At 43.1% G+C, this 25,647-nt stretch overlaps 1 protein-coding gene across 2 annotated transcripts in view; it reads right to left on the bottom strand.

Annotated features, from left to right (window-relative positions):
* The window catches only part of OCA2 (OCA2 melanosomal transmembrane protein), a 698,229-nt gene that overhangs the window by 276,592 nt on the left and 395,990 nt on the right, over positions 1 to 25,647 (bottom strand). For both annotated transcript variants that reach the window (XM_073614631.1, XM_073614632.1), the window contains one exon: positions 20,016 to 20,081. In XM_073614631.1, the coding sequence (XP_073470732.1) occupies positions 20,016 to 20,081 (66 nt within the window). The remainder of the gene's footprint in view (positions 1 to 20,015; positions 20,082 to 25,647) is intronic.

The following is a 25,647-nucleotide window of genomic DNA, read 5'->3' as shown; positions in this document are numbered from 1 at the left end:
AGATTTCGCTACTTCACAGGCAGCTTCAGGGTATCCCTGAGGCATGTTATTTAAAAGGAACATTGAATTTTTAACGGTTCACTTAAAGTGACTGTAAAGCTTTGTGTTTTTTTTTTTTTTTTTTTTTAAAAACAAACATGTCATACTTACCTCCATTGTGCAGCTCATTTTGCACAGAGTGGCCCTGATCCTCCTCTTCTGGGGTCCCTCGGCGGCTCCTTACAACAGATAACCTCCTAGGATAAGTGCTCTCCCAGGGGGTTACTGTGCGGGGGAGGTTCCAAGTCCAGCATTTGTGTCCATACACATGGATGTCGGACTCGGCCCCGGCCCCCACATCATTGGATTGGATTGACAGTAGAGGGAGCCAATGGCTGCTCTGCTATCAATCTATCCAATCAAGAGCCAGGACCCCGTGCAGAGAGGGAGAGCGCGTCTCTGGTGAGGGAATTACGGGCTCAGGTAAGTAAAACGGGGGGGCTGGGGGGCCAGTCACTGCCAGAAGTTTTTTCACCTTAATGCATAGGATCATAGGCGTCCTTAAGGGGGGGCTATTGAGGCTTGAGCCCCGAATATGGGGCCAATAGCCCCGAGTGTCTAAGCACCGGGTCTTGCAGTAGGTTTGCCACCTGTCTGGTTTGGACACATGTGACCGGTTTGCAAGCCGCCTGAAACCCGTTCAGCCATCCTGTGATCAGTGGCCCCAGCTGCAAGATGTAGAGCAGCGCATTCCGATTCCCGTGCCCGCCGCCATGAGTGTTATATCATATACAGCCTGTACGAGCGCTGGGCAGCGGGCGCTCTGTCAATGGCTGTGCAGGCGGCCGACATAAGGGTCTGTGATTGGCCCGGTGGAGCTGCTGACTAGTCACATGTGGAGGCGGGGAGGGGCTGGACTGTAGGTGATTGCGGCCGCCCGGAGCCCCGCCTCCCTGCCTGGCGCGCGCTGTGTCTCCTCCTGACTGAGGTCTCTGTTATCTGCCCTTCCACCAGCCTGTCTGTCAGTGTGCCACTCTCTCTAAGCCCACCCCTCTGTCATCCCGACCCTTTCTGTAAGCCCACCCCTCTGTCATCCCGACCCTTTCTGTAAGCCCACCCCTCTGTCATCCCGACCCTTTCTGTAAGCCCACCCCTCTGTCATCCCGACCCTTTCTGTAAGCCCACCCCTCTGTCATCCCGACCCTTTCTGTAAGCCCACCCCTCTGTCATCCCGACCCTTTCTGTAAGCCCACCCCTCTGTCATCCCGACCCTTTCTGTAAGCCCACCCCTCTGTCATCCCGACCCTTTCTGTAAGCCCACCCCTCTGTCATCCCGACCCTTTCTGTAAGCCCACCCCTCTGTCATCCCGACCCTTTCTGTAAGCCCACCCCTCTGTCATCCCGACCCTTTCTGTAAGCCCACCCCTCTGTCATCCCGACCCTTTCTGTAAGCCCACCCCTCTGTCATCCCGACCCTTTCTGTAAGCCCACCCCTCTGTCATCCCGACCCTTTCTGTAAGCCCACCCCTCTGTCATCCCGACCCTTTCTGTAAGCCCACCCCTCTGTCATCCCGACCCTTTCTGTAAGCCCACCCCTCTGTCATCCCGACCCTTTCTGTAAGCCCACCCCTCTGTCATCCCGACCCTTTCTGTAAGCCCACCCCTCTGTCATCCCGACCCTTTCTGTAAGCCCCCCACTCTGTCATCCCGACCCTTTCTGTAAGCCCCCCACTCTGTCAGCACCACCCCCCACTCTGTCAGCACCACCCCCCACTCTGTCAGCACCACCCCCCACTCTGTCAGCACCACCCCCCACTCTGTCAGCACCACCCCCCACTCTGTCAGCACCACCCCCCACTCTGTCAGCACCACCCCCCACTCTGTCAGCACCACCCCCCACTCTGTCAGCACCACCCCCCACTCTGTCAGCACCACCTTCCCCTCTGTCAGCACCCCCCCTCTGTCAGCACACCCCCTCTGTCAGCACACCCCCTCTCTGTCAGCCCACCTCCCTCTGTCAGCCCACACCATCTATGTCAGCACCCTCTCCTCTGTCAGCCCACACCATCTATGTCAGCACCCTCCCCTCTCTGTCAGCACCCTCCCCTCTCTGTCAGCACCCTCCCCTCTCTGTCAGCACCACCCCCCCTTGAGCACCACCCCCTCTCTGTCAGCACCCCCTGTCAGCCCCCCCCTGTCAGCCCCCCCCTGTCAGCCCCCCCCCTGTCAGCAGTGCACCCCGCTCTGTCAGCAGTGCACCCCTCTCTGTCAGCACCCCCCTCTCTGTCAGCCCACCCCCCTCTGTCAGCCCACCCCCCCTCTGGCAGCCCACACCATCTATGTCAGCACCCCCCTCTGTCAGCACCACCCCCTCTCAGCACCCCCCTCTCTGTCAGCAGTGCACCCCCCTCTGTCAGCCTCCCCCCTCTCTCTCAGCGTCCCCCTCTCTGCCAGCCCCCCCCCTGTCAGCTCACAACCTCTCTGTCAACACCCCCCCTCTGTCAACACCCCCCCTCTGTCAACACCCCCCCTCTGTCAGCACACCCCCTCTGTCAGCACACCCCCTCTCTGTCAGCCCACCTCCCTCTGTCAGCCCACACCATCTATGTCAGCACCCTCTCCTCTGTCAGCCCACACCATCTATGTCAGCACCCTCCCCTCTCTGTCAGCACCCTCCCCTCTCTGTCAGCACCACCCCCCCTTGAGCACCACCCCCTCTCTGTCAGCACCCCCTGTCAGCCCCCCCCTGTCAGCCCCCCCCTGTCAGCCCCCCCCTGTCAGCCCCCCCCTGTCAGCCCCCCCCTGTCAGCCCCCCCCCTGTCAGCAGTGCACCCCGCTCTGTCAGCAGTGCACCCCTCTCTGTCAGCACCCCCCTCTCTGTCAGCCCACCCCCCTCTGTCAGCCCACCCCCCCTCTGGCAGCCCACACCATCTATGTCAGCACCCCCCTCTGTCAGCACCACCCCCTCTCAGCACCCCCCTCTCTGTCAGCAGTGCACCCCCCTCTGTCAGCCTCCCCCCTCTCTCTCAGCGTCCCCCTCTCTGCCAGCCCCCCCCCTGTCAGCTCACAACCTCTCTGTCAACACCCCCCCTCTGTCAACACCCCCCCTCTGTCAGCCCACCCCCTCTGTCAGCCCACCCCCTCTGTCAGCCCACCCCCTCTGTCAGCCCACCCCCTCTGTCAGCCCACCCCCTCTGTCAGCCCACCCCCTCTGTCAGCCCACCCCCTCTGTCAGCCCACCCCCTCTGTCAGCCCACCCCCTCTGTCAGCCCACCCCCTCTGTCAGCAGTGCACCCCCCCTCTGTCAACACCCCCCTCTGTCAGCACCCCCCCCTCTGTGTCAGCCACCCCCTCTCTCTCCTGCCTCCTCCCCCCTTTCACTCACCCCCCTTACCTCCTCCTCTCTCACCTCCCCTTTCTCACCTCCCTCCCCCCACCTCTTTTCCCCCTTCAGGGTGTGGAGGCCCCATGATTCCCAACAGCGGCCCTGTGAGTGAGTGTACCAGTTCAAATGTGTCTTGCCAAAACAGTGGGCACAGCGATGCAGCATCTGCCTTTACTTTGCCTACTCCCCAAGCCCCCCCATACAATGGAAGGGAGGAAGGAAAATGGCACTACAGAAGAGCAGCTTCGCTCCGCCCCCAAACTCCGACTCCCACACTTCCTGACTCTAAATGGCTCTCGGTAAGGCAGTCTAATGGGGGTCTTTAGGGGCAGGGGACACTGATGGGGGGGTCACTGATCTATTAGAGATATCTAAGGGGGGTGCTGATGTAAGGGGACTCTGAGCTAATGTAGAGGGGGTGGCCCATTAGATCAGCAGTCAGTGCGTGTCAGGTAGGTCAGTGTATGTCAGCCAGGTAGGTCAGTGTGGGTCAGGTAGGTCAGTGTGTGTCAGGTAGGTAACACCCCCCCCTCCATACAACCCCGCGGCCCCATCATCCCCCCCTATTGATAAAAAGCAGGAGTAGAGATGGCGCTGCCCTGGTGGAGTTAAAAGGGTTTATTTCCCATGGTGAACAATTCTTCTGTGTATTGCGTGATATACATATAAAACTTGAACTTTACTTCTGAATGGTAAACTTTAAACCGTAAATGAAAAATTTTCTATGTATGTCAAAATAATGACGTGAAATTTTGGGTTAAACCCTGTGACTTGTGCTAGATTATTTAAATACCTCTTTATAATAAAAGTGAAGTTATAAAGTGCTTCAATTATTTCAACAAAGTGCATTAGTGCGGAAAATCATGCTGTTAATGCAATAAAGTGACTGGTGCTTAATTATACAAAAAATCATACAGGATATCTAACATAAAAGGTGACTGGTGTGTTTTTAACCAGTGTTATTGGATAGGAAAAATTCCATTGGTTGTGAAAAAAAATTTCTTTTAGAAGTGATTTTAAAATGTTCAATCTCTAGGAACAAATTTCTGTAGGAAAACTTCTTATCCAGGTGCTGGCTCTTTATACTCTGATACTGCTTGCACTCACCGGATTTTTCTTCCCCTGCAGGGGTGCAGGCAGTCACAGTATCTGCCACTGTGTAGCAACCTTAGATGCCTCCGGACTGTGCTTTACATGTTATTTTGGCGTGTTACATATGAAAGAAAGGAGGGATGCCCATAGCGTAAAACCGTATAGGAACTTTTATTGAAGTTAATAAAGTATTGTACTCACATTTGCAAAGATAAAAACGAGCATAAGAAAGATATCAAGGACAGCTTAGCTAGAGGTGCTGCAAGACGTCCGTATTCCCGCCATACGCGCGTTTCGTCATCAGACTTCTACTAAAAAGAAATTTTTTTTCACAACCAATGGAATTTTTCCCATCCAATAACACTGGTTAAAAACACACCAGTCACCTTTTATGTTAGATATCCTGTATGATTTTTTGTATAATTAAGCACCAGTCACTTTATTGCATTAACAGCATGATTTTCCGCACTAATGCACTTTGTTGAAATAATTGAAGCACTTTATTTTATAACTTCACTTTTATTATAAAGAGGTATTTAAATAATCTAGCACAAGTCACAGGGTTTAACCCAAAATTTCACGTCATTATTTTGACATACATAGAAAATGTTTCATTTACGGTTTAAAGTTTACCTTTCAGAAGTAAAGTTCAAGTTTTATATGTATATCATGCAATACACAGAAGAATTGTTCACCATGGGAAATAAACCCTTTTAACTCCACCAGGGCAGCACCATCTCTACTCCTGCTTTTTATCAATTTCTAATACACTCCACCTAGGTGGAATTGTACCTGTAGAGGCAGCAGCCCTATATCCTAGTAACATCTAAACCACTGCGCGGATTAACCCCACACTTTTTCCATCCCCCCCATCCCCCCCCTCCCCAGTGCCAGGCTATGACCTCGGGCTGAAGCCCCTGGTCTTTTTGCCACCTAGCCACGCCCCTGCATAGGATGCATCAAGGTGAAAAAACATGAGGGTTTACAACCCCCTTAAAGCAATATTAAAATCATTACTCCTCAAACAGAAATTTTTTATTTTTATTGATTTGGTACATTTCCCGGGGCTGCGCCCCTATGGCATTTGACAGACCATTGCTGATTAGCCTAAAAATTTGCCATTGCAAATTTTTTAACATTTGGCTCCTGTATATTTCAATGGAATTTGGTACTCAAACTTCAGCCAAACCCAACTTTAACCAAACCCAGGTAGGTTTGGCTCATACCAGAGGATCAGGGTTCTTTTAACTCAAAAGGAAAACTTTAAAGTGTATTTCCACTTTTGAGAAAACCCGGTCATGTGTCTGTGATCTCGTTTACACAGCATACCATTTTTTTTTCCTTTTTAATATCTCTTATCCTTTAGAGGTTTCTCAAGAGAAGGCCTTGTAGCTGACTTCAAGGGGTTTTGAACAATGATAGAGTAAGCCTGTCCTAAAATCTTGTACACACAGGCCAAAAGTCTGACTTCCAGTCTGAGTGTGCAGCGGTCTCACGACCTGCTTCTGTCAAATGGGCAGGCTGGAAAACCAGCATCCGATCAGTTCCGGTAGCCAAGGGATGCTGATCAGTGTGTTCTTTTAGGGGGGCAGTCCGCCTGTCAGAACACAAAGACACAGTGGGGGGAGATCACTGCACTAACATCGCTTGTGTTTTTTCAGTTTTTTCCTGTAGCCCACTGGGTTGAATGAAAAAAAAAAAAAACCTCTAGTGCAGCGTTTCTCAACCCCTCTAGTGCCGTGACCCCTTGATAAAATTTCCCAAGTTGTGGGGACCCCTAACAGTAAAATTATTTTCATAGCATGGGTTGTCAGAACCCAAAACAGGACAAGTAATGTGCGCCCCTAACCCACGGACATTTAGCGCTCCCTGAGTCCCTTCCACTCGTACAGTATTAAAACCCCTCATGGTACATTACATCTTTCTCTTTGTTCTCCTTTCTTTCCCTTTTATCCCTCTCTATGCTAATCCCCACCCCCCCACCCCTCTCTCTAGCCGTCTTTCTTGTTCTTTTCTTTATTCTTTCTCTCCCTTTTTTTTGTTCCTTACCCTCTTTTCCTCTCCCTTCCACGTATTCTCTATTTTTATTCCTTCTCTTACTCCTTGGTGGGGGGAATTGGATGAGTGGCAATGCTGGTGGGAGGTGGGATCAGTGGCAGTGCTGGGGGGAGTTCTGATCAGCCAACTTAGGTGCTCTTGATCAAGGTCATCTGCTGATCTGAGAACTGTAGTGGGGACTTTTAATGGCAGCTATAATCACAGGTAGTGCTACTCACTGTGGCTACGGCTTCACCGTGTCTCCGACTCTGTGGTGTCTTACAGAAGTGACACCTATGCTGAAATAAGAAGATAGGGTCTCCTCCAGCCCCTCCCACTTCATTCCTCACCAGTCAGCTGGCCTCTAGTCTCTGCCCCCCAACCATGCTGTGAACTGAATGGGCGGCTGCGAAGAGGCTGAGCGGGCGGCCACGGGCTCCAGGAACAGCCCAGCTGGGTGGCCACGGGCTCCAGGGACAGCCCTGCTGGGCGGCTGCAAAAAGGCTGGGAGAGCAGCATGGGCTTCAGGAACAGCCCAGGATTCGGTGACCCCTGGCAAATTGTCATTTGACCCCCGAGGGGGTCCCGACCCCCAGGTTGAGAAACACTGCTCTAGTGTGTACCAGGCTTAAGGATAAGCTGAACCTCCCCTCCTTAACATACAATGCAAAAAATCCTAGCTTCTAAATCTTTAGCATTTTGTTAGGACAGTGTTCAACTCTAGTTTACAACCGATAATTAGGATCAATCTGTACAGTACAGACATGGTTAATTATGGCAAAAATAGCTGCCCAGACCCCTTAAAGAACTAGTGAAATTTACAGTGCTTTTTTTGATGCTAATAGTAAGTAAGATGCTACTTTCAATTTTTTTTTTTTTTTTTTTAGTTCTGCTACATTAATGAGAACATGTAACAAATTTAAAGTAGGTGTTATCCAAATTTGGTAGCAAAAGTGAAAATAAACTTTAAAATATATTGTATACTCCAGCCACTGTAGTTCACATGACCTAGTTCAAGCGCTGTTTGCCTAAAGCCATTTCCCTGATGAAAGCACAATGCTTAGTGAAGCATCACATAAAACATTTTTTTTTTCAACTAAAGACTAACTTTCTCTTAGATTCATAAAAAGTGATTGCAGTTGAACACCTTTTATCTATGCAAGAACTTGTAATGTTGCTTTTGATATACAGTATAAAATGCCTAATCTCCTGAGAATTGTATGCTTCTGGTATATTTGGTGTTACCTCATATTAAAGTGTAATTTTAGCACTGAACATATCTTCATAATGTCTTAACCTTTTCTTAAATATCATAAGAGCTTCTGAAATGTCATTCTTCTTAAATGTAACTACTATGAGTAAGACAATAGAAAATTGTGGCATATTCTAATACAACATGAACTGCTTGACCTACAGGCTTTTTTTTTTTTTTTTTGCAATTTTCTAAAAATCTATCATATAATGCAAAGTTCATAAATATATGAGCAACTTCATAAGTAACTCCATATGAGTTTACTGCAGTTCTCTTAAAATTGTGTCTGCATACTTTTTTTTTTTTTTTTTTTTTTAGATACTTTAGGACTAAAAAAAATACATGAAACAATTTTTTCAATAAGGTAAAATAAATAAAATTAAATATTGCATATTAATATTATGCAGTCCTTTATCTAGCCAGAAGGCCAAGCTCTAAACTTCTTTTCACAGATTCAGCTACTTCAGTTGTGTGAGAGAAGTCATTGTCGACACAACACAAATAAGTTGTCACAACAGCAACAGGCTGGTGGTTTATATTAAAGGGAAATGCAAAGCAAGCAGCTCTATGTGCTCTCTTTTCAGATAACCGAAAAATATGAAAGAATGAGAATCCCGTCAGGATAGGAATATAGTAGTACTCACTACATATATTAAAGGGGGTGTGATCAAAAAACTATATATGAAAAATAAAAATAAAAAACTAAATGACCAAGAGACACCAAAACAGAGTAAACTACAAAAAAAGTTTATTAAGCTATGCAAAGCTGAACACAGAAAAAAAAAATAGTACACAACCACCCCTAAAAGACAGATATGGTGGGAATACCGGTAGGGGATCCCACCAATCTATCTGTACTCTCCCTGTAAACAGTATATAATCCCTGCTAGAAAAGCGAGGAACCCTGCAAGTGGGGGAGGTTCCTCCCTACCCCAATAGATAGCACACCCCTATAGCACCTATAAAACCCCCTACTACCTGAAATGGCAGGCTGCAAATGCACTAGATATTCACGCTGTTCCCAGACACAAACAGCTCAATGGCTAGCCATGGTATCTGCAGTCAGTCAGTCAAAAGAAAAATGGGTGGTAAAAAATGGGAACAAATTGGACAAAAACAAAGAACAATGGAAGGACAAGAAATATATATGATAAAGTACTGTAATATAGGATGAAACAAAGGGGCCTGATTCCGCCTGGTAGAAATTTATATCCTGAGATGTAAGTCCATCCAAAAGTATCCTATCTTCCTGTGTTATTAGAGACAGGGATATAACAAGTGTCTAATGTAGTATTAGCTGCTGGATATAAAGGTGGTGTGTAACCACATGAATGGGGACACGTGAGTAAATAGGTATGCACTATACCCATATGCTGAGGAGTCTATAATAAGACAAAATATCTTCACGGCTGAATAGCTGAATGAACGCTAAATGGGGACACAATTCCAATACATAATTGGTAGCTGTATGTCCTCCTTATATTGTAGCAAGCTTAAATGCACAAAAAGGGTATATGCAAAAAGGCCAGGGCTACTCACAGATGGTAGATAAATATGGTTGTCCCTCAAAGATAGACGACCTGGATGCAGATCTGTATGGTAGGTATATCCAGACGATGTTCCAATATATCCATATTTAAACCCAAAGCATTGGTGCCTCTTCACCTGGGCTGCTTGGCTGATCAGCAGGGCTGTGTTCCATTCCTTAGCACCTGCTGCTGGTCTGATCCATGGCAATTAGTATGAAAAAAAGGGATAGATTGGTATCCAAGTAAATAAGTCAGGTAATGGTTCAGTACCCCGAATCCATATGTCAGTGTAAGCTGCGGGGGGTGCTCACCCAGCATAGAACAGCTTACATGTTTCATTCCTTTACTTCCTGGAACTTCTTCAGAGCTTGGTCAGTCATTGTCTGTGTAAATAAGGGAGCTACATGATCACCCCTAATTAAGTAATTAAAACCAGGTGCTACCCACCCTTCAACTAAGTAATGTGATAGACATAAACAGACCTTTTTAAAAAAGATTCCTCTGAAGTGATGTGCCGCTCATACATACAAATAACATAATATCATTTCTAAGTCCCTTTGAATATGATAGAAACAAAAGTAATGAATAAAAAGATTGACATCATAAAATGATGCCTAAAGAGATCCCAAAAGTACAGTGTCTATATAAAAACAAACATAATGTTCTTACTGATTACAATGATAGTTGAATTTGACAGGATATAGCTATACATGGGATAAGTGTCTCACTGTACTATGAGTATAGGTATATACAATATGGTATGTAGGGAAGTAAGGTGTGGATACTGTATGTGCACATATCCACACTATCTACTCACTACTCCATTTCGATATACATATTGTGCTGTCTATGTCTCGATGAGTTGATCAATTAAATTTCATTGCAGGATATAAATATATTCATCATCTATGTGTAGAATCACACACAGGGCACCACATAGTAAATCAGCACTAAAGAAATGTGTATCTCCCATACTTAACCCTTTGATTGAAGTTCCGACTAGACAGAGGAAGAAAGCCAGTCTCTCAGACACATGTATGTGTGTTTAACCCTCAAATATGCGCCGATCTTATTCAAAACCTCGTTTTGTTCAATTCAAGGCGCAGATCGGCACATAAATTGATTTCAACTAATGTGAGAAGCGTGCTGCAAGAGAAAGCACAGGCACATACATCATATTGCCAAAAGATCATTATATAAATAGAGGGTTACACACACACACACACACACATATATCCTGTAGACTAAGCCCTTTGATATATGTGTAAAGTATGGAATGTGTATATTCTACCTATATAATTCACAGTCTATTATTCATTCCAAACCACTAGTAGTGAAGAGCACCAAGTGTGTGCGGTGTTATCCATCACACACATATGTTCCTCACCAGTCAGATAGTTCCAGTCAAAATAAATCGCCCATTGCAATGTATGGGTGAATGCATATTCAGTCTTCACAGAGAGGGGAGCGTCCAGCTGCATACAGAGCACGCACTGATACCCGAATGGATTCCAATGCATGCTATGTGCAACTATAGACGCCCCGATCTCCTGCGATTCGATTGTAAGCAAACAATTGTAAGATTATGGGGTGTCCAGACAGAATCTACACATTATTGGATAGCTATATACTGGCGGACTGACGTATACAGATAGATGCTGACATTTCACCTATGTATGCCAATCATTCCTCCCATTGAGGCATTTAACTTTCACCACCAATAATGTATATAGTGTCATCAAAAATGTATATGCATTTTTTAGAGAGTATCAATAGTTTCGCTAATCCCCCCATCTGCTTTTCCCGTAACACAGCCACTTAATCTGCTTGAAAGGGTACATATTTGTGTGATCACTATTGTAGACATGTGCCCATCAATACACAGATAGTGTTGTACAATCCAGGATAGATCGATAAAATTGCTCGATCTACACAGCTATTCCTTAATTAGGAGAATAGGGGTAAAGCCACCACTGATAGAGTGCAGAGATTAAAGACCGAGAACAGTAAAAAAGGCAAAGAGATAAACAAAGAGTACAGTGATGAGAGGGGCTGTAATTTAATGAATTCCTAAAGAAAACACTGTAAGGACATATCTATATTTAACCCCCTAGGGGTCATTGAATTCAATAAGAAGATCCATTTGGCCTCTTTTTGCAATAGCATTTTATCCCAGTCTCCTCTCCTATTCGATATCTCAAGTTTGTGGATAATCATACATTTGAGACCCGTTGGTTTGGCTCCATGGTGGTCTCTAAAGTGAATTGCTACTGGAGATTTGTCATCCTTGGTACATATGCTGGAGATATGTTCGCCCAGTCTTTCTAAACTCTCTTATTGTTTTCCCTATGTAAATCTTCCCGCAGGGACAAATAATTTGGTAAACGACATACATTGTGGAACAATTCACAAATGGTTTTATCTTGAATTCTTGTTTTCCAGTGGAATCCCTAAATGTGTTAGTTTTCATAACGAATTTGCATACCGAGCAATGCCCACAGGCATGCATGCCTTCCAATTGTGGGATGAACGATAAACTAGATTGACTTTTAATTGTATTCTTCTGAGTGTACTCACTATGAACCAACACATCACCTATTGTAGGTGCTCATTTTTTCAGATTAGGACGGATTATATACTGTTTACAGGGAGGGTACAGATAGATTGATGGGATCCCCTACTGGTATTCCCACCATATCTGTCTTTTAGGAGTGGTTGTGTACTATTTTTTTATGTGTTCAGCTTTGCATAGATTAATAAACTTTTATGTAGTTTACACTGTTTGGTGTACCTTGGTCATTTAGTTTTTTATTTTTCTCTTTTCAGATAAGCAACAAAGCTTTGGGAATTCTAGTTATGTATCAAAAGTTTATTTGTACAGATTATCCACTTGACCTCCGGAAGATTTACCCCCCTCATGACCAGGCCATTTTTGCTATATGGCAATGCATTACTTAAATTGACAATTGTGCAGTCATGCAACGCTGTACACAAATGTAATGTATTACAGTAAAACCTTGGTTTGAGAGTGTTTTGCAAGACAAGCAAAATGTTTTAATAAACTTTGACTTGATATACAAGCGATGTCTTGATATACAAGTAGCGTCATGTCACAACTGAGTATAAAAGAGAAGAGTCTCGCCTCTAAGTGTAGCAATATGGTTACATTTAATGAAGGTACAACATTTAGCAACATATTGCTACACTTAGAGGCGCCTCTCTTCTCTTTTTATACTCTGTAGCTCCTGCTGTATTTTGCTTCTAATCCCCTTGTGGAGGCTTCTGTTTGTGGATGGACATTTTATGGTTACACAACCACATTGCTATAATCTTTTTATATGGACTATAAACTGAAGGACCTATGAATAAATGGTTGTGGAACGAATCTGAGTTTCCAAATTTCTGGGGAAATTTGCTTTGATATACAAGTGCTTTGGATTACAAGCATGTTTCTGGTCCAAGGTTTACTGATGCACAGGATTTATATAGCACCAACAGTTTGTGCAGTGTTTTACATCAACAGGGCAGACAGTACAGTTACAATACAATACAGGAGGAATCAGGGGGGCCTACTAATTTTTACCCACAAACAAAGCTCTCTTTTGGTTGGATTTGTTCATCTGGGTTTTTTCATTTTTTTGTGGTATAAACGACAATTTTGTCGTTTATACCACAAAAAAAAAAAAAAACACAAAAAAAAAAAAAAAAGTTTCTTCATCAAATTTAGACCAATATGTATTCTGCTACAATGGTATAAAAAAAATATCCCAATGAGCGTATATTGACTTGCACAAAAGTTATAGCATCTACAAACTATAGGGGGTTATTTACTAAAGGAAAATCCACTTTGCACTGCAAGTGCACTTGGAAGCGCAGTCACTCTAAATCTAAGGGGAAGATCTGAAATGAGGGGAGGCTCTGCTGATTTTATCATCCAATCATGTGCAAGCTAAAATGCTGTTTTTTTATTTTCTTTGCCAGTCCCCCTCGGATCTACAGCGACTGCACCTCCAAGTGCACTTGCAGTGCAAAGTGGATTTTCCTTTAGTAAATAACCCCCCTAGTATTATAGCATCTGAAAACTATAGTATATACAGTGGGGACGGAAAGTATTCAGACCCCCTTAAATTTTTCACTCTGTTATATTGCAGCCATTTGCTAAAATCATTTAAGTTCATTTTTTTCCTCATTAATGTACACACAATTTTTTTTGTAACCTTGGCCAGATCTGTGCCTTGCCACAATTCTGTCTCTGAGCTCTTCAGGCAGTTCCTTTGACCTCATGATTCTCATTTGCTCTAACATGCACTGTGAGCTGTAAGGTCTTATATAGACAGGTGTGTGGCTTTCCTAATCAAGTCCAATTAGTATAATCAAACACAGCTGGACTCAAATGAAGGTGTAGAACCATCTCAAGGATGATCAGAAGAAATGGACAGCACCTGAGTTAAATATAGGAGTGTCACAGCAAAGGGTCTGAATACTTAGGACCATGTGATATTTCAGTATTTCTTTTTAATAAATCTGCAAAAATGTCAACAATTCTGTGTTTTTCTGTCAATATGGGGTGCTGTGTGTACATTAATGAGGAAAAAACATGAACTTAAATGATTTTAGCAAATGGCTGCAATATAACAAAGAGTGAAAAATTTAAGGGGATCGGTATACTTTCCGTCCCCACTGTATACTAAAAGAACCGGCGGTTAACGCTGCGCTCAAAGACAGTAGACAGATAAAAAGTTGAAACAAATCAAATAAAGCTGCCAGCACCAAAAGTCCTAAACACGAACTCAAATCAGTGGAAAACATGGGCTGGGTGCAGCGCTAAAATCCGTGTATAGATCAAAATAGAAAAAACAGAAAAAATGAAATTCCTTTCAAATATTCAGAAATGGTAAAATCCTGAAATAATAAAATGGAAAACTAAAGCAGAGTCCCAATGTCTAAAATTGAGAGACTGAAAAACTGTATTGCATCTATAAGGTGAACCTATTTAGGCAATGTAAAACTCTGTGAATGGCAAATATTATATTCAAATGCCAAAGATACTGTGAATGGCAAATATTATGTTCAAGTGCCAAAAATAAAATAATAATAACAAATAGATTGAGTGAGATCCACAAAATTGTTCAGGTGGATATAATCAATAATCTATAAAAATTCACATAAACCAATCAGTGGAGAAAAACAAGATCAATAGATGTGAAAAATAAAAGTGAATATTTTAAATTTGAACAAAGTCCCAAATGTATTTAACAGTGATTCAGTAGATGTCCATGCAGATATAAAGACACGATGTAAGCACAAAGCCGTGAAAGAAAAAAAGGACCCTACCCCCAAGCAGGCTGTACACTCAAAGTGAGTATGTAGTCTCCTTACCCGCAATAATGCCCACAACAGCGGTCTCACCAAGCACAGGGAATTCAGTCTCCCAAAAACCTATTTGGATGTCCCAAACTGCTGGATCCAGAATTGAAGAGAAAGATCTGTTCTTGGGCAGCCAAGGATGACTTTGCTTTGTCTTTCAGAACCTCAGGATGAGCCTCTGGTGAGGACGTCCCTCTTCCTGCTCGGCACAGGTGTGTTCATCAGAGGCAGCTCACGGGCATGGAGTCCACCCTCTTGGGCATGGAGTCCACCAGAGCTTCACAGGTTGCCACTGGAGTCCTCTTCCACTCCTCCACGATGACATCACGGAGCTGGTGGATGTTAGAGACCTTGTGCTCCGCCACCTTCCATTTGAGGATGCCCCACAGATGCTCAATAGGGCTTAGGTCTGGAGACATGCTTGGTCAGTACATCACCTTTACCCTCAGCTTCTTTAGCAAGGTAGTGGTCGTCTTGGAGGTGTGTTTGGGGTCGTTATGTTGGAATACTGCCCTGCGGCCCAGTCTCCAAGGGGGGGGGGGGAAATCATGCTCTGCTTCAGTATGTCACAGTACATGTTGGCATTCACGGTTCCCTTAATGAACTGTAGCTCCCCAGTGCCAGCAGCACTCATGCAGCACCAGACCATGACACTCCCACCACCATTCTTGACGGTATGCAAGACACACTTGTCTTTGTACTCCTCACCTTGTTGCCGCCGCACACACTTGATACCATCTGAACCAAATAAGTTTATCTTTGTCTCATCAGACCACAGCACATGATTCCAGTAATCCATGTCCTTAGTCTGCTTGTCTTCAGCAAACTGTTTGCGGACTCTCATGTGCATCATCTTTAGAAGAGGCTTCCTTCTGGGACGACAGCCATACAGACCAATTTGATGCAGTGTGTGGCATATGGTCTGAGCACTGGCAGGCTGACACCCCTGACAACCTCTGCAGCAATGCTGGCAGTACTCATACATCTATTTCCCAAAGACAACCTCTGGATATGACGCTGAGCATGTGCACTCAACTTCTTTGGTCGACCATGGCAGGGCCTGTTCTGAGTGTAACCTGTCCTGTTAAACCACTGTATGGTCTTGACCACGGTGCTGCAGCTCAGTTTCAGGGTCTTGGCAATCATCTTATAGCCTAGGCCATCTTTATTTGGAGCAACAATTCTTTTTTTCAGATCCTGAGAGTTCTGAGTTCTTTGCCATGAGGTGCCATGTTGAACTTCCAGTGGAAAATTGAAGAAAACAGCTGAACGACCGCACTCCGAAGAACACCTTTTATTCGTGGCAAAACAGTGTAGAAGATTCAAAATATCTTACATCATGGTGATGAAAGGTACAGACAGGCTAACGTGTTCCACATCAATATAGATGCTTAATCATAGCTTCTTTGCCACAAGGTGCCACGTTAAACCAGTATGCGAGAGAGCGATAACACCAAATTTAACAAACATGTTTCCCATTCACATCTGAGACCTTGTAACACTAAACGAGTCACATGACACCGGGGAGTGAAAATGGCTAATTGGGCCCAATTTGGACATTTTCACTTAGGGGTGTTGCCAGCGGTTTAGACATTAATGGCTGTGTGGAGTTATTTTGAGGGGACAGCAAAATTACACTGTTGTACAAGCTATACACTCACTACTTTACATTATAGCAAAGTGTCATTTCTTCAGTGTTGTCACATGAAAAGATAGAATAAAATATTTACAAAAATGTGAGGGGTGTACTCACTTTTGTGAGATACTGTATATACACATGTGATTCTGTGCAGTCCATCTGAAGTGGTTAAATATAATCTAAAGCCCATCTCTGGACAGCAATGAAACCCTCTTCATCCCTTCCACCCATTATAACTTTTATTTTTAATACGGTCCTGGAAAAGTGTACCTTGTAGTGGCAGGGTATACCTTTTGTGGCTTTAAAATAATAACTTATGGTTTTATGATAATTATAATATAGCTTCTGAAACAAACCTCTGTTCTACTTCTCTTTATGCACAATGTGCATATACTTATGAGACATTTGAGTACCACCACCTAATTATCATCATGGACATCTGATCAATCTTCAGGATATCTGACTAACAATCAAAGTCTTGCATGTTTGTTATAAATACTCATGTCAAATCTGTAATAAATCAAGACAGGTTCAGCATACATTTGCTGTGTATTGTCTGATCTCCCATAGTACAGTAGGTTTTTTCCAATTAGGCTTCACTGACCAACTAGGGACAGGTAAGCTGTGCCTGTAGCTCCAAATCCACAACAAATACCTTCTGCAACAGTGAATAACTTAAAGTGTTACTAAACCCAGGACCCTGCATTCACTATATCTGGTCTCCCACAGTACACAGAACATGAAAATGCAATTTTAGTAATTATAAATGGCTAAATACCTTTTCTCATCAGCAATTAGAGCAGCCTTGTGACTATCAGTGTCTGGTTAAAGTTGTAGGAGTTTTCATTCTGCTCTGACTGTCCTGTCAGGATGCACAACCCCTGACTCTGTCTGGACAGTGCTGATTGGCCCTGTGCTGATCACATGCACCCTCCCAAGGGGGAAAAAAAACCTCTAGCAATACACACCAAACTGAGCATGTGCTCTGACTCTGTACCATCAGGAAATATATTGGAGACCATGAAAGGGGGAGAGGGTCAGAGAAGGCAGGATAAATCAGTCTTTTTACACAATGTGCAGGATTTACCCCTTAGGTTCCACAGTGAGTTTAACAAGCATGCTTTACTGCATATACAGACTGATTTTACCCTTGTGGCTTTAGTAACACTAAATCTTAAGCCCGGGAGCCATTGCAGTTTCTGGACATGAGTACCAGTAATGCAGCGATGCAGATGTCCCATGCTGGTTGTGTATTTGGCTCATGTTATTGCTGCAAACTCTCCTTCTGGAGCCTGTGAAAACCCCATCACAGGAAAACTGGAAGCAAGATGATTTGGGACAGAACATCACTTGTTAGCAGAGGTTAGGTTAATAAATGGCGCATTTCATTTTTTTTTTTTTAAGGGAGTGACTACTTAGATGGAGGTGTCCGCCCATAAAGGAGTTTTCCTTGATATTTAACAGTTTACAGTGATATTTCTTGTTTAACTGCTAAAAAAATAAATTTGTTGCAAATTTGTACACATTTCAGCTTTATGTATTTGTGAATTGTAATGATTATGATGTCTTTTCTCACTGGGAAGCATTTTAAAGTCAAGTAGTGCAGCAAGCATTCACATGAGTTGCAGTCATTGCACTTAACATGCGGTTGTAAGCTACACTGTAGGCACAAATCGAAACCTTTAAAAAATTCACCCAAAACTGGACACCAGTGGATTAGATTACACACATGCACACACTAGTATACTTTTGGTTTGGTGTTTAAATATGCTTCAAAGCTCCAGAGAAATTTTAAAGGGGAGCGTCACCCAAAAATGGAAGTTCAGCTTTAAGTTCTCCTCCCCCCACCCCTTCACATTAGGCAGGTTATTTTTTTTACTCCTCTGCTACTTCCTCCTCACAGTCTTCTAGCAAACATTTCACAGGTCCCAGAGGACTGTGGGACCATTCACAAAGAACAGCGTAGCTCACACATGCATAGTGGGCAGCCGGCTTCCCACAGTTAAGATGCTGGCCCTAGGAACCCGAAAACTAGTGAAGAACTGAGGATGGCACTAGATCCCTGGACAGGTCAGTGTCTTGGATTTGTAGGGGCTGACCTAATATTTTTCCCAGAGTGGAGAGCCACTAAGTGAATCAGGGTACCCGAATGTTTACAATTCTTTCTAAATCAATATTCAATGAGTTGGCTTTAAATATTTCCAGCAGAAATTTTATTTTTTACAAGTACTTCTATATCACCGTCAGTTTACGCAGCACTTTACATATACTGTATATTGTGCATTTACATCAATACCTGCCCTCGAGGAGCTTACAATCAAAAGGCCCCTACTCACATTCATACTTACACATACTAGGACCAATTAATTCAGTAGCCAATTAACCTACCAGCATGTCTTTGGAGTGTAGGAGGAAACCAAAGTACCTGAAGGAAACCCATGCACAGGGAGAACTTGCAAACTCTGTGCAGGTATTGCCATGGTTGGGATTCAAACCCTAGTGCTCCTGGGTGGAAGTGCTAACCACTTAACCACTGTGCTGCTCTAAAATCCTGAATTTTGTTGTAATGTCCCCATGTAGTAACAAAGGGTTCTCCCACACCGAAAGCATGTGAATTATACCAATATAGAAAGCTGTATTTCACAATTTTGGCAGCATTGCCACTCCTGCAGTTGAAATCTATTAGTTTGCCATATAGACATTAAAGAAGAGCTATTCTACCCTAGATGTTGTATTGCAGTTTACACATGTGCAGTTTGGCTCGTTCCAAATCCAAATTCGGATTTTTTGTCATTCAGAAAATAAGATTTATCCAAATTTCTGAATTACAATAGTAAGGAATTTAAATGAATCAGAAAGAACGAAACAAAATTTAGCCGAAATTAAAATCGAATTTAAAACCAATTCAAAAGCAAGAATAGAATTAAATAGAATAGAAAATAAAAGATAATAATAGAAACAATTAGAATAGAGTAAAACAGAACAGAAAATAAAAATATAATCAAAATAGAAAATAAAGGAATAGAATATAGCAGGATAGAAAAGCGAATATAAAAAAAACGAATAGAAAATAAGGGAATAGAATAGAAACTAGAATTTAAAAAAAAAAGGGAAAAGAAAATAGAATAGAAAATAAAAATATAAAAAGAATAGAATGGGATAGAAAACAAAATAGAAAAGAATAGAGTAAAACAGAATAAAATAGAATAGAAAATAAAATTGAACACAACAGAAAGAATATAACTGTCTTCCAAAATTCGGACAGCAAAAAATTGAATTTGAATGCCAATTTGAATTGAATTTGAAAACAAATTCCAGAAATTAAAGGAATTTAACAAAATTAAACAACAGTTCAAAACAAAACTATTTTTTTCATTCTGCACATGTCTATTGCAGTTACTATATTGCTAAACTTGAAAAGTAGGAATGGAGTCCCAGCGCCATGTACAAGGAAGCTGGATGATTTAGTAAATGGGATTTTGGTTGAAAACCCAAATCTTAGCTTTGGACAAAAAAAATGGTTTCCATGTAAAGGTCTTTCTGCAAGGTGGCCTAGCCTGCATACAAACTAAGAACATCCCAGTAGGTTAAAAGTAATACAATGGCATAAAACTTTCCCTAATTTATTGGTATCTAGGCAGCACTTTATTAGTATTGTTAGAGGAGGTTTCTGCTTCATTAAATACAGACTACTTAACCCATCTCCTTTTAAAAAATTTGGAGGTGTGTAATTACCATTCCAAACAACAGCGCCAGCGTCTCATAATCAATCCACTCCACCACTTTCATCAAACTGGGTCTCTGCAATCAAAATACAAAGCAATGTGTTAAGTACGGCTGTTAATTACCCATATAATGATTAGCTGCACAAAAGATTCACTCCATTTAATAATCAACAATTTAAATATGCATTAATAAATGGTAATTATCATTTATATGAATAATTCCAGTGTAGCTTGTTCATGGTCATTTGGAGACCAATTTCCTCTTTTGTGTATATTTCATTCAACTGCTTTTCAGTTATTAGGCTTTTTTAGTTAAAAAAAAAAAAAAAAACCCTGTTGTAGTACAAAGTGTACATCATCTAGTACAGATTTGTCAATTTCAGGAAAAACGTATTCAGTTAATAGCAGATGTATTATAAATCCATGATAACCAGTAAACATTTGTCCATTTCTTATCCATTGTCTTCCTGGAGAATCCTTTAGTGACTACTGTGTAGCTATACAATCTGTTCTTAATCCATGTAGCCTGGCTTGGTTTCGTCAATGTTACTATTTTTTGGCATTTGACATCTGCTTCCAGACAAACCCGATTATGTCTGAGTGTTTGTAAACTAAAACACCTACACTTGCCAACATTAGCACATGCAAAATTAGTCTTTTCTGCTATAAATGACTTAGCAGTAATGTACACTGAGCCAGGCATGACTGTACTGACGCCTGTGCACAGCCCAGCCCAGCCATTCAAGAGGCCGAACAGAGCGAACCTGGAAGGAAGACTGGGTGAAGATGAAAGCGCTCCCGCACCGACAGTGTTTGGGGTCTCTGACAGGCAAGTATCATAATGTGCTAATATGTGGTGCATACTAGCACATTATTGCATAAAGCTGCTGGGGGACCAGAAAAAAAAAAAAAAGAGCAAGTTTATTACCTCTAATTTCAGCAACTTGTACAGGCATTCCAACTGGCATCTTGATTTAAAGTCAACGTGTTACTGGATTATTGACATTTGGGTATTTATTTTCTTAACCAGCAATGAATGAGCTTGAAAACAAGTCCTTACCGACCTGTATAACTGCAGGTACTGTGGATATATTTATCCTCAAATTACACAGCAGAAGCATCCAAAGCACTGGCCCTGTGTTTAGAAGCTTGCCAAATCATGGGGCCACTGCTGGGAGGGGGAGCAGAGTGAGCTGATGTGCTAAGAGAATTAACAAATTTTATCTTCTGGAACTTTGAGGATGGTTTCCTCCCTGGTGTCTTTAACAACAAAGGTCAGTAAGGTTTGGTTTTATTAATCCCTAGCCATCAAGGTAAACTCCCTAACCCCATCTCCCCAGCTGCTTACTACTTTTACTCTGGAAACACTGGTGGAGACTTCAGCTCTAAAGTAATTAAGCAGCTAGGAAAAAAGGAGAGGGGTATGGTTAGCACAGTTTAGCTGGGGGGGGGGGGGGTTACCCCCAAGAGTAAAGGTACTCCTATCCTTTAAAGAAAAAAATGGGTGTATGTTTGTAGCACAGTTTGGACATATCAGTTAACCGCTTCCCGACCGCTGCACGCCGGTGTACGTCGGCAGAATGGCATGGGTGCGCAAAAGGCTGTACCCGTACGTCCCTTCAAAATCCAGGGCTAGCTGGCACACACTGCGTGCAGCGGGAGCGTGCCCATGGGTCCCGCGGAATTAATGTCCGCCCATGGCCCGTGATCGTGACGAGGAGAGGTAGAACGGGGAAATGCCTATGTAAACAAGGCATTTCCCTGTTCTGCCTAGTGACATGACAGGGATCTACTGCTCCCCGTCATCGGGTGCAGTGATCTCTGTCATGTCCTAGGTAGCCCATCCCCCACCCCCAGTTAGAACAAGCTGAGGGAACACAGTTAACCCCTTGATCGCCCCCTAGTGTTTAACCCCTTCCCTGCCAGTGACATTTACACAGTAATCAGTGGCTATTTTTAGCTCTGATCGCTGTATAAATGTCAATTGTCCCAAAATAGCGTTAAGTGTCCGATCTGTCCGCCGCAATGTAGCAGTCTTGCTAAAAATCGTAGCTCAACGCCATTACTAAAAAACATAAATAAAAATGCCATAAATCTATCCCCTATTTTGTAGACACTATAACGTTTGTGCAAACCAATCAATATTGATTATAGCAAAAGGTAAAAAATATTGCTTTTTCTTCAAAATTGTCAGTTTTTTGTTTATAGCGCAAAAAAAACAAAAAAACAAAAAAAAAAAAAATATTTGTGGGGAAGAAAAATTGTTTGGGTACAAAGTTGCACGACCCCGCAATTGTCAGTTAAAGCGACGCAGTGCTGAATCGCAAAAAATGCTCCGGTCATTAAGGGGTAAAATCTTCCGGGGCTGAAGTGGTTAACCAAGGCATAAAATGCTGCAATAAATTGAAAGACTGGATTCAGACATAGGTTCTCTATGGGCGAATACTTGTACATATAAAAAGAAATTAGATCAGGGGTTATCACCCCTGTAACATTTGTTTTGCTGTCTGTGCCCCTGTTTAGAAGATTTCACTTCACTTTATGTCCCAGTGACAATTGAATTTTGAAAATTTTGGGTTATTAGGAAAACAAGGATTGGTGATAAAGCATCAGTGGAGACATCCATTTCCCATATTAACACTTACAGGAGAGAATTTCCTTTCCTAGGGGTAGATTTCCTCTCACTTTCTGTTGTCTCCCTCCATTTGTAAGTGGGAGTCGTTTGTAAGTCGGATGTTTGAAAATAGGGGACCGCCTGTATATACTATATGGCCCGCCCTATACACTCTGTGGAAAATTGGGCCTTAGGTGTTGGTACCAGAACACTGTAAGCCCTCACAGTTACTCTTGGTGGGCGCTGGAACTTGTAATTACATGCCCCTGTTAAACAGGGGCAGAAAAATTGTGCCTTAGGTGGTGGTGGCACAACACTGTAAAGCCTCACAGATACTCTTGTTGAGCGCAGGAACGAGCCCTGCTGTGAAATATTGGATCAAAACTTGTAATTACAATACAGTGCAGCCGTAGTGCAGTTGCTACTACTTTTTTGGTGGTGTACACAATACAGTGCAGCCGTAGTGCAGTTGCTACTACTTTTCTGGTGGTGTACACAGTACACAAAACAGTATAGTGTGGGGTTGCAAAACAAAATATACATCATGTCCAGAAGGCCACCAAGGAGAGGCAGACGCTCACAGGCCACTAAAAGAGGGTAAGCAGGCTCTGTGTCTACAGTCAACAGTGCTGGTCATGGACATGGTGCATCCTCTGCCGGTGGCCGTGGGGCACACTTGTCCTTTTTTTCTGCTGCTGGCCGTGTTATTGAGCCAGAACATGCAAAACAGTTGGTGGAGTGGATAACAAAGCCATCCTCATCCTCCTCTGTCACCCAGGCTCAAAGTAGTTTTCCTTCCTATGCAGCTGCCAAAGCGGCCTATTCCACCGGCTCCTTGTCCACAGTCACTCCTTCTACAGCCCCACCATCATGCAAGGAGTCGTCCCACAAATTATTCGACCACAGTGTCGGGTACATGCTGCTGGAGGATGCGCAGCGAATTGAAGGCTCCATTGTTGGTTCCCAGGTTGAGGAAGGGAGTAACGTGAGCCATAGAGAGGGGGTGCCCAAGAAGGACAAGAAACTGGCAGTCATATTCCCCCAGCTGCAGCATAGTGCCAAGTTTGCTTCAGTGACGAGGAGGGAGGGGATGATGAGGTCACTGACTCTACTTGGGTGCCTGATAGAAGAGAGGAGGAGGCACAACTCCAATGAGGCAGGATGTCCTCTAGGGGGCAGCCACCCTACTTTATCACATCGCAGAGCTCTGCAGGTGCAGGGTGCTGCTGACTCCCCGCTGATTTTGAAAAGTTCCTTGGTGTGGGCCTTTTTGGACACGTGTGCAGCAGATCGCACCATTGCTGTTTGCAACCTATGTCTAAAGCAGATCAAGCGTGGCCACAACAGCAGTCGCTTGGGCACCACATGCTTGACCAGACATATGACGACCTCCCATGCAGTCTTTTTCCTGTATACTATATTTGAGATTTAATATCTCTGATATGATTTGGGTTAAATGAGAGTTCTTTGACCATGAGTGAAAGCTTTAACACAATAACATTTATTGGTGAGTAGTTTAAAGTCTAATACACAACCATCTATCTATAGTTTACACCGAGAAAGAAAATATTAGGTTAAAATAAGAGAATTACATGAAGGAACACAGAGTATATTCCTGAAAACATTAATCTACAAACATATTTAGTTACAAGTAAAATGCAGACCTTTCCCATAATTACCCTTTGCACCAAGGTTCCATTATGATGGTTGCTCTCCCATAAAAGTATGTGTTTCCCTTCCATCTAGTCTGTGTATATCATTACATGCTAATGCCTCATTGGTTGGCATAGCGTGGCTCTGATTGGTGAGCTTCCCTATTCCTGGTTAAGGACTGGCTACATCTCCAATCCCTATACTTTGCATAAGTCAACCCCCTTTAATGCAAATCCTTGCGACTATTCTGAGCAGGAGCTTAACTTGGATTTTCCCTGGGAGTTAAAGAGGAGCTGCACCTTAAAAAAAAAATATTAAAAGCCAGCAGCTAAACAGAATACACCGGGGACAATTGTCGTGGGCGGGAAGAATTAATATTTTGAAAATGGTTATTTTACCAAAAATAACATATAAAATGCAGATGCTCCCAATCATGCTCCCACCTGCATACCTCAAAAGACTACATTCATTGATATTAAGGTTCATTTGGAATGGGAAAACTCCACGGTTAAAGTACACTCAATTAATAAATGTGAAAAGAAAAGGGGGCTGGGGAGCACCAGATATCGGTAAATACTACGAGGCTATTGCACTTGCGAGAGTGGTAGAATGGGTTAAAAATAAGGGAAAACATTGGGTAGAGATTGAAAATAAAATAAGTAAGGCAAATTTACACAATATAATATGGTGTTCACCAAAAATAAGAAAATATAATATAGAGTCACATGAAATCACTAGACATGCACTTAGAATATGGGATCTTATACACAAAAGGGAACATTGGGAATATAACTCACCGTTAATGTCTCTAAAGGATGTAGATTATTTTCCGCCGGGGAAAGAAGAGTGGTTTGGTAAATGGCTCCTAGATGAGAACATACAGCTGAAGGATGTAGTGGAGAAGGGTAAAATATGCTCCATACAAGAGCTTAAGAACAGAAGAGACAGGATAAGTATCAACCCATGGCGCTACGGTCAACTGAAACACTTTGTGGAATCCCTACCTCAACCAATTAGGACAACAAAAAACTTACTCCCACTAGAAAAAATATGCATGGAAACAGATGAAAGAGGGGGCTTTTCCCGCATATATAAAATATTAGTGGAGTTGAGGAGGGGGGACACCCGGGCTTTTATAAGTAAATGGGAGAAGGAGTTAGGATTAATGCTGACCGAGCCAGAGGTAGACCTGATGCTGAAGCGACTCCTGACTACGTCAGTCAACTATAAAGTACTAGAGATAAATTATAAATGCCTAATGAGAATGTATATGACCCCGGATAGGATACAAAAAAATCGATGGGGGAAGATCCCGGCTCTGTTGGAGGGGATGTAATGAGATAGGGACGATGGCCCATATGTGGTGGTCGTGTCG

Source organism: Aquarana catesbeiana, linkage group LG02 (genome assembly GCF_042186555.1).
Source record: "Aquarana catesbeiana isolate 2022-GZ linkage group LG02, ASM4218655v1, whole genome shotgun sequence".
Taxonomy (NCBI): domain Eukaryota; kingdom Metazoa; phylum Chordata; class Amphibia; order Anura; family Ranidae; genus Aquarana; species Aquarana catesbeiana.
Note: the sequence above shows the minus strand (reverse complement) of the source record. Positions and strands in the feature narration are given on the sequence as shown.